Here is a 17,854-nt window from a genome sequence, read left to right on the forward strand (position 1 = left end):
CCATCTCCAACCTCCCTTTCCTCTCCAAAGTCCTTGAATGTGTTGTCACCTCCCAAATCCGTGCCCATCTTTCCCGCAATTCCATGTTCGAATCCCTCCAATCAGGTTTCCGCCCTTGCCACAGTACCGAAACGGCTCTCATTAAAGTCACAAATGACATCCTTTGTGACTGTGACAAAGGTAAACTATCCCTCCTCATCCTTCTTGACTTGTCTGCAGCCTTTGACACGGTTGACCACTCCATCCTCCTCCAATGCCTCTCCACCGTCGTCCAACTGGGTGGGACTGCACTCGCCTGGTTCCATTCTTATCTATCTAATCGTAACCAGAGAATCACCTGCAATGGCTTCTCTTCCCGCTCCCGCATCGTTACCTCTGGTGTCCCCCAAGGATCTATCCTTGGCCCCCACCTACAACATCTACATGTTGCCCCTTGGCGACATCATCCGAAAACACAGCTCTACTTCGTTACCTCTTCCCTTGACCCCTCCATGGTATCTAATTGTCAGACTGCTTGTCCGACATACAGTTCTGGATGAGCAAAAAATTTCTCCAATTAAATATAGGGAAGACCGAAGCTATTGTTTTCGATCCCTGCCACAAACTCCGTTCCCTAGCCACGGACTCCATCCCTCTCCCTAACATCTGACTGAGGCTGAACCACACTGTTCGTAACCTTGGTGTCATATTTGACCCTGAAATGAGCTTCCGACTACATATTCGCAGCATAACAAAGACCGTCTACTTCCACCTCTGTAACATCGCCTGTCTCTGCCCCTGCCTCACCTCATCCGCTGCTGAAATGCTCATCCATGCCTTTGTTACCTCTAGACTTGACTATTCCAATGCACTCCTGGCTGGCCTCCCACATTCCACCCTACGTAAACTTGAGGTCATCCAAAATTCGGCTTCCCATGTCCTAACTCGCATCAAGTCCCGTTCGCCCATCACCCCTGTGCTCGCTGACCTACATTGGCTCCCAGTTAAGCAGCGCCTCCATTTCACAATTCTCATCTTTGTTTTTAAATCCCTCCATGGCCTTGCCCCTTCCTATCTCTGTAATCTCCTTCAGTCCCACAACCGCCCCCCCCCACCCCCACCCCCGAGATACCTGCACCCCTCTAATTCTGCCCTCTTGAGCATTCCTGATTATAATCGCTCAAACTTTGGTAACCGTGTCTTCTGTTGCCTAGGCCCTAAGCTCTGGAATTCCCTGCCTAAACCTGTCCGCCTCTCTTTCCTCCTTTAAGACGCTCCTTAAAACCTACCTCTTTGACCACGCTTATGGTCACCTGCCCTAATTGATCCTTATGTAGCTCGGTGTCAAATTTTTTGTCTTATAACACTCCTGGGCAGCGCCTTGGGATGTTTTACTACGTTAAAGGCACTATATAAATACAAGTTGTTGTTGTCCATTTTTCTGATTCTATCTCTGTGAAGTGCCTTTTTATATGTTATTGGTGCTTTATAAATGCATGTTGTTATTATTGCTATAATTAATAATAAAAAATCTGTTGGTATTTCACCTTCAAAAAGACCTGCTAGCGATTTAACAGGCTAGTGGTATTTTGATTTCAAACAGGAGGACACTGTAATTCAATAGCTCCAACAAAAAAAATACTGTAGACACTGGAAATCTGAAACAAAAACAGGAAATGCTGGAAACACTATACAAGTCAAGCAGCATCTGTGGAGCCACAAGACAAGTCAACGTTTCAGGTATGGAGCATGCAGCAGAACTGAAAGATACTACGGCCTAGAAATTCAGTATAGCCACTTTTGGGGCGGTAAAGTTGGGCGGCCGCTAAAGTTTGCGCCCGGCGCAAAGTCGAGCCCCCTTCGCCGATATTCAGTCGCATCAGCCTAAGAGGTTGCTGCTGCGCTAAAGCAGGCGATGCATGACTATCATTAGGCGCTAAGCCGGCCGCCCGGGGCGAAACCCCGGAAGTTGGGCGCAGGGCAGGTGCGGCGAGCTGCTGATTGACGGCAGACACTCTGGCACCGGTGCGCTCTTAAAGGGGGAGGGTGCATTTGTGTTTTTGCAAGGCCGACATTAGTTTGTCCTCCTCCTCCTCCTCCTCCTCCTCCTGTGTTGAGCCAAACCAGAAGATCCGTCTCTCACAAAAAGGAGTGTTGCAACACGGCTGCCGTTTCTAGTGCAGTGGAAGTGCCCTTTAATTTGCGCTCCCCGTGGCCCGCATCGGCTGAGCAACGTTCCACTCAACAGTCGTTAGGGCTGCCCGGCGCACAATGGGGCGGCGCGAGTGAAGTTCCGGTTCCGGGCGCACAAAGGGCGTTGCACGACGAAATGACGTCATGATCTGCGCGCGCAGATGAGTGCGCGCAATGACTTTGCACCGGCGCTAAATGTCTACTGAAGTTGGGGCGAGGCGCAGATTGCGCTGCACCCGGGCGCTAAGCGCCTAGCGCTCGAGATCTACTCCTCCCAAGGCGCTAACGGCTGGCGCAGCCAACTGAATTTCTAGGCCTATAGATCAACTGCATTCTGCAAAGAACAGAACAAGGGAAAGGGGGAGGTTGCATTTCCCCCACCCCCTTCCTCTTGTTCTGTTCTAGGGACTGGACCACAGAATCTATGCTGACACTTCAGAGTAGTAATGAGGGAGTGCGGCATTGTCAGAAATGCCATCTTTCAGATAAGATGTAAACCACGGCCCTATCTGCCGTGGATGTAAAAGTTCCTGTTAGGCTATTCGAAGAAGAACAGGGAGTTTACTCATGTCCTAACCAACATTCCCCCCTCAACCAACACCGTCAAGAGGCAATTACTTGATAATTCATTTATTTGCTGTTTATGAGGCAGTATCTTGTGCAAGTCAGTTGCTGCATTTGCCTACATAGCAACAATAATTGCACTTCAAATGTAATCCATTGTTTGAAAAGTGTTTTGGGACATTTGATAAGATGCCATGTAAATGCATGTTCTACCTAATATGGGAATACACCACACTAACAGGTTTTTGTCAATGGATTCCAACTTTGTTGCTGTATTTTACAAAATTAAAGATCTTCATTCATAAGAAAACAATGTGAACTTTTCCAAATCCCAAGGGAGTGCAGGTTTGCTCCATCATTTACAAAGGCAATTTTTACAGAGATACTTGTGACATTTGAAAGTCCCTGCAAGTCATGGATAAAGGAATCCTAGTTACTTCATCAGAAAGAGTGGACAAATAGTTTTTCCTTGATATGTGATGGTCATGTGTGAAAGAATGGGATTACAATCATTGCCACTTCCTTCATTGAATTGTGCAAAACCTAATTACAGAAAGGAAACTGAATACTTCTGTCATTCTATAAAGTGTGTGGTTCTTTCAAAGTGCAAATTCAAAGTCCAGTGGAACTCTCCCTATGAATTCTGCAGCAACGTAAAACATAATTTGGTTAATTCTAACACAGTGCTTGCAACATCAACAAACTTCTATTGCGTGTGAGAATACTATTTTCTTCAACTATAAAGCTAGCAAAACTCAAATTCTCCCAAGTTAACACTGAAATTCAAGTTAATATTTTGATAAGTTCCCCTCCAAAATCCTGTTTTCTATTTATAGGCCAACATGCAATACAGGAAATGCACTATATCGGAACAGGAGGAGGCCATTCAACCCCTCGAGCCTGTTCTGCTGATTAATGAGATCATGGCTGATCTGTATCCTAACTCCATCCACTCGCCTTGGCTCTATATCCATTAATATCCTTGGCCAGTAAAAATCTATCAATTTCAGATTTAAAATTATTAATTGAGCTGGGAGCGAGTTCCACACTTCTACCACCCCTTGCATGAAGAAATGTTTCCTAACTTCTCTCCTGAATGGCCTGCCTCTGATTTTAAGGTTACGTCCCATGTCCTAGACTCACCCACCAGCAGAAAAGGTTTCTCTCTTATCTACCCGATCAATTCCTTCCTAAATTCTAAAAAGTTCAATCAAATCGCCCCTTTACCGTCTATATTCCAGGGAATACAAGCCCAGTTTATGTAATCTCTCCTGATAATCTAACCCTTGGAGCCCTGGTAACATTCTAGTGAATCTGCACTGCATTCCTTCCAAGGCCAATACATCCTTTCTAAGGTGCAGTGCCCAGAACTGTACACAGTAGGGATTTGTCAGTCTTTAGTGCCATTATTTTTTCTAATACTGTACTGTTTTCTTGCTTATGTTAACTTCAGTGAGTTCCAGTCCTTGATTCATTATTAGTTTCCCTGGAATGTCAGGCATATTATCATCTTCCTCTACTGTGAAGACTGGAGCAAAGTAATTATTAAACAAGTCTTCCATTTCCTTATTTCCATTTTAATATTACCCGCATCCGTTTTTAAAGGGCCCACGTTACCCTTGACTACCATTTTTCTTCTAATATAATTGTAAAAACTGTGTTAATCTTGATACCCGACAAGATACTTTTTGTATTCCCTTTTTTCAGCTCTTACTTTTTTTTTGTCTTCCTTTGCTGTTCTTTATATCTCTCCCAGTCCTCTGAATCTACACTATTCTTTGCACTGTTGTATGCTCTTTCCTTTAGTTTTATGTTATCTCTCACTTCTTTTGTCAACCATGGCTGTTTTATTTGGTAAGTAGCGCTCTTGTCCCTTAGGGATACATACAGGTCCTGTAATAAGCAAAATTAGTTTTTGAACAGCTCCTACTGTAGTTTTACCCACTAACAGTTTTGACCAGTTTGCTGTTGTCAGTCTCTGTCTTTATATAAAGAAATAAAGTCAAACTGAACTAAGAAACTTGCATGAACAACACAAAACATATTTTGCTATGAACATTTCTAGTTTTCCCATACTCATTTACTGCTGGTTACAATCAAAACCTCATCAAGTCCATCTGTTCTAGTTTCTCATCTCCCGCATGTGTGCCTTACAACAGAATGCTAAGCACAGGAAGTCACAAGGCTTTTCATTACCTCCTAGACATACAAAAAAGTTAGTCTACCATGGCAAGGTTGAGGATGGCTGAAAATAGAAACTCAAATTAGTCTGGAGTGGTCTAAAAGAGTAGACTAGTGAAGAGGGTTATCACAGAAAGCATCTGCAATGAGCTGGTGTAGCGGAAAGTACCCATGTTTAAAATAAAAACAGACCAGAAACAGGACACTTGTAATCATCCCTTTTATCCTCCCAGTCGCTGCTCTCCTGAATAGTTGTGATTTTAACAAAATGAACAAGATAGTTGGCTGTTAAAAGGAAACAGGATTAGGTTTACATTTTCACAGAATAAAGAATATACAGACAATAAAGTCTACATACACTGAGTCTTTTCATTCAAGGAACACCCAACTGCTGCAGAACAAGTCAAATCTCACTCAGACTGACTTGACTCGCATGTGATTGCAGATGAATTGAAAGAAAAACTATATTTAGCAGACTAGATGACACTCGGCCAAAAAAATGGGCTTTTAAAAAAAAATGATAACTGAAAACAATGGTATCCACTGTACAGCGGAGCTGAATGGGCCAGAAAGGATGTTGCAGCATGTTGACGAAGTTAAAAAGCTGAAACAGATTAGAAGGGAACAGCAACCCGTCCCATCCCCCCCGCTCCTACCATAAGAGGCTGGACTGCAACCGTTGCAGCCCCAGTCTGCATAGTTGTTTGATTGCTTAAGCCTGGTGGTCAGACAATAGGAACAGAAAGAATGGCTGCTTCCTTCCTTCCTTCCTGTTCAGTGTTCTGCCTCAGTGAGCAAATTCAATACCATTTCTGCTCCACGGCAACACCGGACTTCACCACGACTAAGATCAACAAAGAAGCATTCTAGGGCATTTCCAACCGCACCTCGGCCAAACTAGTGAGCTGTGCAACGCGGGAGGGACAGGAATAGCACGAAACCTGAGCACTGCTGGGAGGTTACCGAGAAAGGGGGAGGGGGTGGCACTTTGAATAGGTGCGGGGAAAATCTGGAAGAAATTTTTTTGGGGGGAAGAGACAGCAATTTAAAGAAGGAGCGCAAAGTAGACCAGGCAGAATCGTTAAGGCGACCCTGACATTTCACCCGAATAGGGGCAGCCGCAGGGCAACACAATCCTTGGTATTCCCGATTGTTTCCAGTGGAAGTAAAATACTTAAGACAGCACAAGGGAAAGAAAATGCCCCGAAGCGATAAAGAGACCCTGTTTAAAAAATAAACTCCCGTTTCTTTTAAACCTTCAGTTGTAATCATTCTCACCCAGTTCTTTTCAAATCGGTGCTATTCCGTGAGTGTTTATTTAACCAGTATGTGGGTTTCAGGATTTTGACTATGTTGGTTAACCTGATGTCTCGGGTCCTGCTGTGCGATTAGTAATACACTGAAAGTACTAGTGCAGTTTCATCCGTGGGGTAACTGCAAATACTAACTCAGGTGGCTCGAAGGTGTGTGTGTGTGTTACATACAACAATCCGGATGCTAGACATTACCCCGGGTCTAGCTGCGAGAGGCAAAAAAAAGTGAACAAGCTAACCATGTACTGGTGGTAACCCTACTGCTTTACTTCCTCTGAGCTCCCACTCTCCCACATTTTTCACAGTTACTGACATAATCATGTAAAGTAAGCTGCCCGGAGCCCAGGCTTTCAGAGATTTGCTAATTCTGTTTGCTCAAAGGTGTGTATAAACAGGCAGCCATTCACGGGGTGTCATTTTCCCATATAATCAGGAGGGCTTTGTGAAAAGCTGCATAAAAGCATTCATTACTGAAATTCAGCGCGACTCCCTGCCCATTCAGGGCTTCCTGTTCTCTTCAGCAGCCAACTCATCCCCTATTAACACACAAATACGAAACATACAAACTAAGGCAGCTCCTCGGGAATACTAATTAGAGGCACGTAGCTGAGGAGAGCTTAAAAAGCAGAAAACAGACAAGCCCAAAGAAAGGATAAAAATAAGATGGTTGGAGCAAAAAAAAAGGGGTAGGTGTGAACCATTTAGGACGTTTAGTTTTCAGAAAAGCTGCTGTGGCAAACACATTCCCAATTTTATCAGCACGCCATGGTAACTGCACATCAGACATGCCTGGACATAAAGTCTTAATTACTTTCCACCTAAAATATATACTTAAAATCTTGCAATGGAGACGATTTGGGTTTATACGGGAAATGTGTCATTTCAATTTCCTGAATGTAACATCATATTAGGTTGAGGTTAAAGGCTCAAGTGTCCTACAGCTATGTTTTGCATAAACTTAACTCGGATCAATTCTTCTCCTTGCAAATTCCAGTTGTCAGTTGGTGATAAAATTGAAAGCCAATATGTTTTTGTGCATGCCTCGCTTATAGAAGATGCTTCCCACACCCCCGGACTTGCAGTCCTTCTCGAGGTCATTTTTAGCATGCACAAATAATGCACCTGACAACAAGCCACCTTCGTTCTCATCAAGCGTTCACACCTAACTGAAGCACAACGTCAAAGAATCGAAGAGGATCAGATTGTTGCTATTGTTCAAAGAAACGGGAGTTTCATTAACTTGAAACTAAATAGCATAAGTTAAGCACGGATCTTTTTACAACAACTTGTATTTATATAGCGCCTTTAAAATAGTAAAACCTCCCAAGGCGCTTCACAGGAGGATTATAAGGCAACACATTTGACACCGGGCCACATAAGGAGAAATTAGGACAGATGATCAAAAGCTTGGTCAAAGAGGCAGGTTTTAAGGAGCGTCTTAAAGGAGGAAAGCGAGGTAGCGAGGCGGAGAGGTTTAGGCAGGGAATCCCAGAACTTAGGGCCTAGGCAACAGAAGGCACGGCCACCAAAGGTACATCCCCTTCACACACCTTTGACGGCTTCCCCCAACCCCCCAACCCTTTTTTTATTGAATTCTAAGTGCAGCGGGTAAAGATGCACACTACCTACCCGTGGAGACAACATATAACACTTAACTGCTTTAAAGCTCTATTTTAAACATCCAGTTAACCAGCGAGTGATTTGTATATTGGGAATTTAGTCATGATTTTCTTACCATGGCTGGCAAATGGACCGAGACTTCGCAACAGTTTGAGCATAATCAATAAATCTCTACCCATGTTTCAATGCACCCGATGGAGATTGCAAGAAAGACTGTGATAAACAGGTTATCTATGCGGTACAAGATTCATGTAGGTACATTGTAGTGTAGTGAAACAATAACCACTTCCAAAAGACTTACTAATTCTAATTAAGCAAATCAACATGAGAAGAAAGGACAGCCAACATGAATTAAGGAGACTAGTCAGGTTTTAAGTCAAACCAGTGGTGAATTACTACTTACCGCGTGGCTGCATATTAATTGCTAAGATTACAATTTTGTTCTGAAGGCATTTGGAGTAAAGATTTTCCAGCTCAGTGGAGTCAGAAGTAGCAGACAGCTTTATTCATTCTGACTTTAAATTCTCTGCTTGTTTATATATACAAATATAATGTAAGATGCCATGGTCAAATGATAGAATATAAGGGCCCAGAAACATTGGGTGTGGCGGGGTTGGGGACAGGAATTTAGGGACATATTTTTGAACCTTCCTAACTCCTATGCTGTGACGTCATAGTTGGAGGTGAGATTGGCAGGATGCCAGGTTCCGCTGGAATTCAGACCAGTTCTGCTCAGTGTACGTCTGGCCCAATGTAAGTACACCTGTACAAAGCTATCATGCTTGCTGTAAATGGGTCCCACAATGCCATCATGTGCAAGTAGCAATCAATCTCAGAGAGGCACAGCACCGTGGGAGCAACTAGTTTACTTAAAATGTTAAACTTTCCACGCTCAGACCAGACTGGCTTGTCCCCGGCCACCCCACCCCACCCCCTCAACTCTCCCACCTTGACAGAGCATCCAGGTGGCACTCTGCGATTTCAGTGCCTCCGTGGAGACCCAAGTAATACTGTAAACAGCCTGGGCACCCACCTCATTATACAGATGATGATGCTGTCCTCGGGATTTGGAATGGGATCAGGGCAAAGGCAGACGGGCAAGCAAAAGTTCCTCCCAACCACACTTCTAGCAACAACGAGGACCTCCTGGAAGTTCTTGGCTAAGCTTTTCCCACACGTAAAACAGACTTGGGAGACTTCAGAAACTCACTCCACAGAGCCACCTAGTAATTGGAGCCTGCAATTGCATTGTAATGGTTGACATAGCCAAACTGAATGGGAAATATTGACAGATCAATTTACAATGGTGCTGACATAAAAGCGTGACCAATAATTGTGACAACTGAACCTAAGGATTATGGAGAGGAAGTGATTGCCATATGCAAAATTTTAGATATGTAAATACATGCACTCATAATAGATTATGAAAGCAAAAAGCAGAGTTACAGTAGCGCCTATAAATTCCCAGAGGGATTGCCTTTAACCCTGTTCCTTAGTAAGCAGCCATGTGGAAGTATTGCGCAAATTAAAAAAAACAGAACTGCAGAGCCTACTACAAATAAAAGTACTCAAGGATGACTTAATAGCGATATTACTAATAACTGGAACTGCAATAATTGTCAGTCAAAGCCATGCTAGATACAGTACAACAGACTGTATGAATTATATCAGAGAATGACAGCCAGATAGTGTTAACATAAAACATTCCAACTTCAGTGACATATATCTGGTTCAGCTCACATTGCTGGGATAAGCCACAATGCTTGGCATACCATTATTACATTTCCAGATTATTTTTTGGGTTGCATAATTAAAAAAAAAAAAATCACTTAAAAAAAAAGCCATTACGTGCGAGGATTCTCAGACAATAAAAGATCTGTGGTGGTGCAGCATTCCAGAATGAACTGGTTGGGTTTGCCTGTGCGCACAGTGAACATCTGGTATACAGTACTGCGAGTTCAGTCATGGCACACAATCCAAGTGAAACATATGGTGCCCCTGTGTTCAAATCTATTCCATGCAAGCCTGCAAAATCATTCAGCAGTGTACAACTTCCAGATGCGAGGGTGGATTTAATTTTTTTTTTTCCAGCTTTCTGCAATTGGCTGGAGTACAGGAGGAGGCTGACTTTTGTTCTGTAGTAGCACAATGCATCGGAAGAGAGTTTACAATTCCAACTTGCTAAGAAAAAGCTGATGGAGCAACCATTAAAAAAAAAACAATCCCAAGGTTCAAACCCTTTCAGAAGTGGTAAAACATCCACATTCTTTTGTAATACTTTATATTATCAAACTCACTAGGTGCCTGAAGAATGTTGTCAAGTAGTTGGCTGCGCTGAAAATAAAATAAATACTTCAGTCACATTAATGCAGGGCATTCTCTGGAAAGACGCTACGAGTAGAGCTGTGCTTGACCAGTCTGACCGTATAAAACTTCCGGTTGAAATGCAGAATAACATACTTGATTAAACAAGGAGTCTCAGCAACAGGACCCTTTTGTAAAAATCAAAGTTAAAAGAAAGACTTGCATTTATATAGCGCCTTTCACAACCATCGGACGTCGCTTTACAGCCAATTAAGCACTTTTTTTGGAGTGTACTCACTGTTGTAATGTGGGAAATGCAGCAGCCAATTTGCACACAGCAAGCTCCCACAAACAGCAATGTGATCATGACCAGATAATGTTTTTTTGTTATGTTGGTTGAGGGATAAATATTGGCCAGGACACCAGGGATAACTCCCCTGCTCTTCTTTGAAAAAGGGTCTTTTACGTCCACCCGAGAGAGCAGAGTTTAATAATGTCGCATCCGAAAGACGGCACCTCCGACAGAGCAGCACTCCCCCAGTACTGCACTGGAGTATCAGCCTAGCTTTATGTGCTCAAATCGCTGGAGTGGGACTTGAACCTATAATCTTCTGACTCAGAGGTAAGTGTGCTACCCACTGAGCCACAGCGGACACACTTACTGGGGAGAATTTTTATTTCTTTTTAAGCAAAGAGGACAAATAACATTGCCAGGGTATTGACTTACAAAACTTGGGAGCCTGAAAATGTGAAGAAGCGAAATTTTAACGCTCAGACACCTTGTTTTAATAATTATATTTTCATTGATGTTAATTCAGTTCCCTAACACCACTGGGCTTAGGAACTCCTCAGAGCCCGTTTCCCCAGTTAGAAATGAATAAAGCAAAAGAACTTCTAAAGCTGGAAATCTGGACCAAAGACAGAAAATGGTGGAAATGCACAGGAAGTCAGCCAGCACCTGCAGAGAGAAAAAAAAGAGGTGTTGATGTTGTGTGTAGTACTTATGCAGTTCTGGGGAAGAGTATTACTCAAAACATTAACCTGTATTTTCTCTTTTACAGATGCTGACTGGCCAGCTGTGTATGTCAGCACTTTCAATTTTTGTTCCCCAGTAAGGCTATCAGCACTTGCAGTTTAAGCATAAAAATAACTCACTGGCCCCTCCAAATGAATAAATAAAGCAACATTCATTGTAAAATGTAACATGTTGAGACCCGCTCTTTACTGAAGAGAAAACTACAATATTTCAAATTGCAAACTCGGGAGTCTGATGACTCCAATCGGATCATGTCTTATATATACACACAAAAAAACTAATGATGGCATTCAGGTTTCTTGTAACTAATGGATTACTGTCAGGTACATATTGCTACCACTGAAGGTCAAAATGGTATTAATTTAAAATGATCACCAATTGACGAGCACATCCGGTCACATTTCTACCATACAAATTTTCCCATTTTTAATTAAATATATATCTTTAAATTCGCAAGAGTACTTTGTGTGGTAATATTTGACCTGTGCAGGATGGATGCATTCATTATGCCAGTGGTGTTAACATGCCTATTTATGACTCTGGAACAGACTTGTCCAAAGTGTGTTATTCACTCTGTTTATTTCAATAGCTTCAAGGACCAGCAAATCTGCCTATTTTAAATCATTTTCCACCATCACACTGAAACATAGACCGTGTGTCCCGCAGCTTAATAATCAGCAAAATACACATTGACAACTGTGATTCCAGTACCAAGGTCTGATTATTCATTTTCCTGCAGCAGTGTCTGGAGGGACAGGTCTGAAATGTTTCAGAAATGCTTTCAGTGCAGTGTTTGAGATAACAACCACTGCCAGAATTTTACACAAGATTATGCCTAATCTTTCCTTGATGTTACACAGTCAAACACATGGATATCACTTTAGTTCAGCCAATGCAGCTCTGGAGATTCAAAATCAAAGTTATTCAAGTTTGAAGAATGGAGGCTATTAATTTTTGATATGGTATTTCCATTTCACTAATAGCTTTCACATTAACAAAGACATTCTTTGAGATAGTACATTTCCTAAAATATCAATAAACCCCTAACCATAGTAAAGCTTCACAAACTGAAGTGGAGCCAACAGCTGGACTTACTTTAACCATGAAAACATAAAATTCATGATTTTATTTAACTTTTATATAGGTGTAGAGAATATATCATGGCTGGTTCTGAGGTATGATAAATATCTACACAATCCAGTCTGATTAGATATGTCACAAATAACAAGGAGTTTAAAGTTTGTCTCACAAGGAGATTTTTTTTACCAGGTCTTACCATTGGCCCTGTTTTATTGGATTCATTCTACAAGAGTAAAATATTATTTATAATATACTGAATGTGATTATATCACATCTGGAATTATGAAACATTTCTTCAGGTACCAGGTCGCACATGCGGCATTAACAAATATCTAACAACCATTAACTAAACGTTTGTGTAAAAGTCAAAACATCTCTTCTAAAAAGTCAGATAGCAACAGCTCCAATTAAAAGTAACAGAATTCGCTCATTATTATATCCTCTGATGACTCAGTGATGCTGAGCTATACAGACCAGGCCTGACTCCTGATCTCAGCTGAGGAAGCACTGAGATCCCAGTGTCTCTGGATCATAAAAACAACTGGTCAGTGTTCCCACTCCTAATCATTACTCAGTGACCCTTGTTGGAAAGTGCACCTCACTAAGTGAGGACTGGATTCGGCTCAGCTGTGATGTACCCCTATATTCGAAAGAGGTCACTGACACTTACTGGTTCCTAGCTCACTAAGGATAGTCACTTGGGCAAGATACCAGAGGGCTGTTGCTGCCTGTGGAACAGTATCCAGTATGAGTCGCCCCCTTCAGGAAAAGAATGAGGAGAAAAGTCAGCAAGAAAAATTAAAATAAGGTGGGGTGGGGGAGGAAAGACTACATTCTTTAAACTAGTAGTGAATTTTAATTTATTCCATTTTGATTTGTTGGGGTTTACAATTTCAATACCACAAGATTCCTGCTATACTGATGTTAATGTGTAACAATGTCCAGCCTTCATACACCTCATCTAACCGAAAACACAGCCTTCAGCATTTTCCGTGTACTATATTAAACTTCCTGTTTCATAGCAGTGAATGGAGCATAAGAAAACGTAGTCTTTTATAAAACTGTAGATTGTACTTGGAACAAAAAGCCTTATAACGAGGGTGATGCGTCCTTAATGTAGTAACATAAATATGTACAAAGGAGATACTTGAAAAGTCTTTTCACAAGTGGTTACCTAAAGTGAAAATATATTTGGAAACCGAGAGGATGTACTGCTCATCTTACTGATGACTACACAGAGGATTCAAACATGTTTAGAGACAGCTTCCTCTTGTACCATGGGAGTAAAAAGAGCAGAAAAGACAAAGTAGTACACAGTTTGATTTCAAAACGTTAATATATTTTCTATTTTATAGTGAACATATGCATCTGACTTGTATCACCCTCATTTTCAGTAACTATGACGCTCCCATTTTTAAAAAAAAGGGTGAATTTGTAAGATGCCTTTTAAAATAAATATTTTATAAAATAATAAAACTTCAAATAAATATTCTTTACACTAAACAATATGTTGAAAAATTAGAAAATAAAGACTGAATTTATGGTAACTGTACAATATACATGATGTCAGGGGGTATCATGAGTGACGTAATGGTGAATTTTGTAAGGTGAAATATAGCCTAAACATACTGATCGACTGATTCACATTTGTCTGAATGTACAACACATTAGTATAATATTTTGTAAATCTGCCATTTATATGGCACCATTTTCACAGTCTTAATATTATTGTATATACAAAAATATAACAAATTAACTCTGGCAGCAAAAAAAAGAGCAATTTGCTAATTTACATATTCTGCAAGAAGTATTCACATACAATACAGAAAGACCAGGGAGTGTCATTGTGTTACCTGTAGCTTTAGCTTATGCTGTTTCAAAAACAATGAATATTGTGCATCCTGTTTGATCTCACTGATTGGATGTTTTCCATTCTCTTGTGTATCAGTTAAGAGAGATGGAGAAAACAGGGTCAACAGTGTTATCGCTGCAAACCACAACAGTCCCCCCAAACTCCAGGGAATTACAGTGCCACTATTACACACGAAGAAAATAGACGGGTACGTCATGCTGGTCAACTAAAAGACAAGCCCAAGCACAATGGGAGATACCTTTTTCTTTTTAAAAAAAAAAAGACCATCTTAATGGCTGTAGATTGTGTGGTTTACGTCTATTAAGGCAGTCAGATAAAAGGTATACAGCATTGTGCTCAGTGCCAGTATTGTAAATGCATTTCTTCTTCTCATACTACCAATGTACAGAATAAAAGTGTTGAGAACTAGCACTGAAAATAGTACTCTCTCCTTTTCAGCTAGGAGGGCTTCTCAAGATTCCGAGGAGGTAAGTTGGGAGCCTTGCAGCAAACGGTGTTTGAATTTTTGCAACGGCACCCAGGACGGTTAATCCTATCGTAGCACCCCTGGCACAACTTAAGGCAGCCCTTGGCAGGCAGGTAACACCACAGGCAGGGCATAAAGAGGGACATAAGGCCCATGGCTGACCACCGGGCACAGCAATGTGACTGGCTGCAGGAGCACGGGTTATCTGCACAGCTGTCTTCGTCGTCATAGTTCGAGCAGTGGTAAAAGACACCCTTCACAAAGCAGACGCAGGTCCCATACTCAACCACATTCTGTGCCGAACAGAAGCATCGCTTGTCACAGAGCCAATAGGAAGGTAGAGTCCTTGGATAAGTGCATTCCTCACACTTACACTTCCCACAGTCTTCACATCGGTAGATGTGTTTGCCCAATTCTTCTTTCCCCAGAGGTTTCAGTTCATCAGATTTAAATTCCGGTTTGGGCTGAACCCTGATTATCCGATCAGAGACATGGCCAGGTGATGTGGAGGAAGGGCCCAGAAGCCTCTGGTCAGAAGATGTACTACTTGTACTTGTCCTTGTGCTACTCCGAGAACCTGTACTCACAGTGCTAGTTGACCGAGTTAAAGGCGCCCTCGATGAAGAATGCATGTGATGATGCTGACTGCGGTTGTTAAACCGCTGATGGTCCTGGTCGTGATTTAATCCCGACATCCTCTCATTTTTGTGCTGCGAAGGTGGTCGGTGCGCAGACTTGCTCCCAGGCCTCGGAGCAACAGTAGGTCCCTCTGTGTACTCATTAGTGGCTCTTATAATTCGGATCTGATCGAGCGACAACACTTGAACCTGCTGTGGCTGTACATCCCTGGGGTCAGGTTCCACGTGTTGCCTTCCACTGTCACGCAGCAACTGTAGCAGGGCTGCAGAACCACTGCCATTGTGAGTTCGCGTATCCATCTGTACACTGAAGAGTGATCACTCCAGCAGGCTTAGAACACATCTGAAGTCCTGTCATAAAACAGAGAAAAAAAAATTAAGTATTTTATGCAAAAATATTCAGCACTTTATGCAAAGTAACAAAAAAAAAATCATTGCCTCATTATTGGTGTACCAAGATTATAAATAAGCAATAGGTATTTTCATTCTTGCATGCAGCAGGGCTAAATGTATAAGGCTGGGCATGTTCTGACATTTATATATTTTCCCTTCAGCAATTTCATGATCCCCCCCCTCCCACTACCCGCCCCCACCGCCCCCCCACCCCCCACCCCCTGTGAATAACAAGCACCATTGATTTACTGGATTTTTGTTTCTTAAAATCATTGACACTCAGTATGAAGACAGGGAAACAGCCAAAACCAGCCCAGGCAATGAATGCCAAAAAAAATGAGTTGCCTTCCAACTCAAAAAGGTTATTACAAACTTTTCAGTCTACAGGCACTTTTAGAACTTTCAACTGATCATCATTTAAACAAAAGGTATGCATTTTGGGATCAAGTGTGAAGCACTACTATTAAAACTACAAACTTCACAAGCCTTGCACATTTTCATTTTGATAGTTGGATATGGAAGCAGTAATAGATATGTTAATGGATGATTCTCAGTCTGAAGTTCTGCAACAAGATAGCAGCTTGGCTCTTCACTCAGAAAGCAATTGACCAAAATGTTCTTCATGCTTAATGCAATTCCAGTGTGCAGAGTTTGGAACTCTACCAGAGCTAATTAAAAACACAACTCCTGTAGAACAGGACCTTCAGAGTACCACAGCAAACAGAAGATCCAGCAGAACAGATATTTGTTTAGTAGTTTGGAGAATTTTTTTAAATAACAAGTCAAGAAGGATACAATCTAGCCTACAATGCACAAAAAACTGTGGAAAAGTATGCAAAGTTTGCTGTCCTGGAAATCATTGATTACTGACAAGAGGCACTGGGCTTTCACCTTGCAGATTTTACTACTATTTAAGTATTCTTCTTTCTCCCTAGCGCCTCCTCCTGTGAAATGCCAAAATGCTTCCCCTGGAGCTGCTGGGCTCCGACCTCAGACATGCATGCCCTTACTGCCCCTTTGCCTCACTGCTGACTTCAGCTATTTCCCTGCAGGCCTCAGTCCACATATTGGGCTGTGTGAAGTCATTCCCATCCATAGGGAAAACCAGCACTGTCATTTGGATGCTGTACTTTACTACAGGTAGGTGCACCAGTTTGCAGTGAGTGATAATAGAAGGGAGACTAAGAGGAGAAAATATCTGCACGTGGCAACATACACAGGGCAAAAATATCAAAAGAGGAAACACAGTTTCCTTCTATAGATCCATTAAGTGAAACAAACAGGGACATTAACTTTAGCTTGCTAGCTAAATGTAACTGCCTAAACCATTCTGCTGCAGTCAATTTAGCTGCTGCTTAATTTTGGTGGCAAGTACTGCACACTTTGCTGCTTGTTAGCACGTCTTTTTCTTGGTTCTGCTGAAAGTTTTTAACCAACTATGTTTAGCTTCATCCCCTCCATAAATAAATAACTTGAAATAGGAGCCCTACAAATTTAATGAAAAGGAGTAGGACGTGCGAGAAAGACATAAAACAAAATTCAACTGAAGTTATTATGGGATAAAATGAAGTGAAAGGGGTGAAAGAGCAAAACAAACTTGGGACTGTACTCCTTATAATGTTTACTAGGATTCTCAGAAATCCGGGCAGGGGGTCTTGGGTTGCTTAAATCTTTGGCCACGGACTATAAAGCTGACACAAGCCACACTGGCTCAGTCTGTGCAGCATTTTAATATCCAAACGACTCCGTTCAGACATGGCATTATTTTCTGAGGGTTGTGCGCTTCTCGCGAAAATATTCAAGTGCCATTCCGCTTAACAGCACCCGCATTTTAAAGGAGTGGGGAAGAGGAAACATGTTTAGGGTCTTCAGATTTAACTTGGGAGACCATTCCCAAGCAATACATTCTTTATCGCACTCATCTTTACCAAAATCTGCCATCAACGTCAAACCCTGAACAATATGTATATTGTGGGTGAGGTTTTATGCACGGATCATTCACCATGAAAAGGAAATCGTGACAACTTCCATATGCAACGACTGCAGAGAGGAGGCTGCAAATGGGATTACAATCCGCCACTTGCGCCAACTCATTCAGTTCTCTTGACTTGAGGTGAAGTTTTCTTTTGGAATCTTGAAACACGATTTTTTTTTGGTTCGGCCCGACTTCCTTCCCTTTTCCTCTTCATAATAAATAACATCAAACACGTGGAA

At 41.9% G+C, this 17,854-nt stretch overlaps 1 protein-coding gene across 1 annotated transcript in view; it reads right to left on the reverse strand.

The window, feature by feature from the left end:
• Window positions 1–13,113: 13,113 nt before the first annotated feature.
• spry2 (sprouty RTK signaling antagonist 2) overlaps window positions 13,114–17,854 on the reverse strand; it is an 8,324-nt gene continuing 3,583 nt past the window's right edge. The window contains exon 2 of the mRNA XM_085998550.1: window positions 13,114–15,598. Coding sequence (XP_085854676.1) covers window positions 14,582–15,547 — 966 coding nt within the window. The 5' untranslated portion in view covers window positions 15,548–15,598 and the 3' untranslated portion in view covers window positions 13,114–14,581. The remainder of the gene's footprint in view (window positions 15,599–17,854) is intronic.

Source organism: Somniosus microcephalus, chromosome 10 (genome assembly GCF_052327205.1).
Source record: "Somniosus microcephalus isolate GS21.2 chromosome 10, FLI_Smic_1.0, whole genome shotgun sequence".
In the NCBI taxonomy this organism is placed as follows: domain Eukaryota; kingdom Metazoa; phylum Chordata; class Chondrichthyes; order Squaliformes; family Somniosidae; genus Somniosus; species Somniosus microcephalus.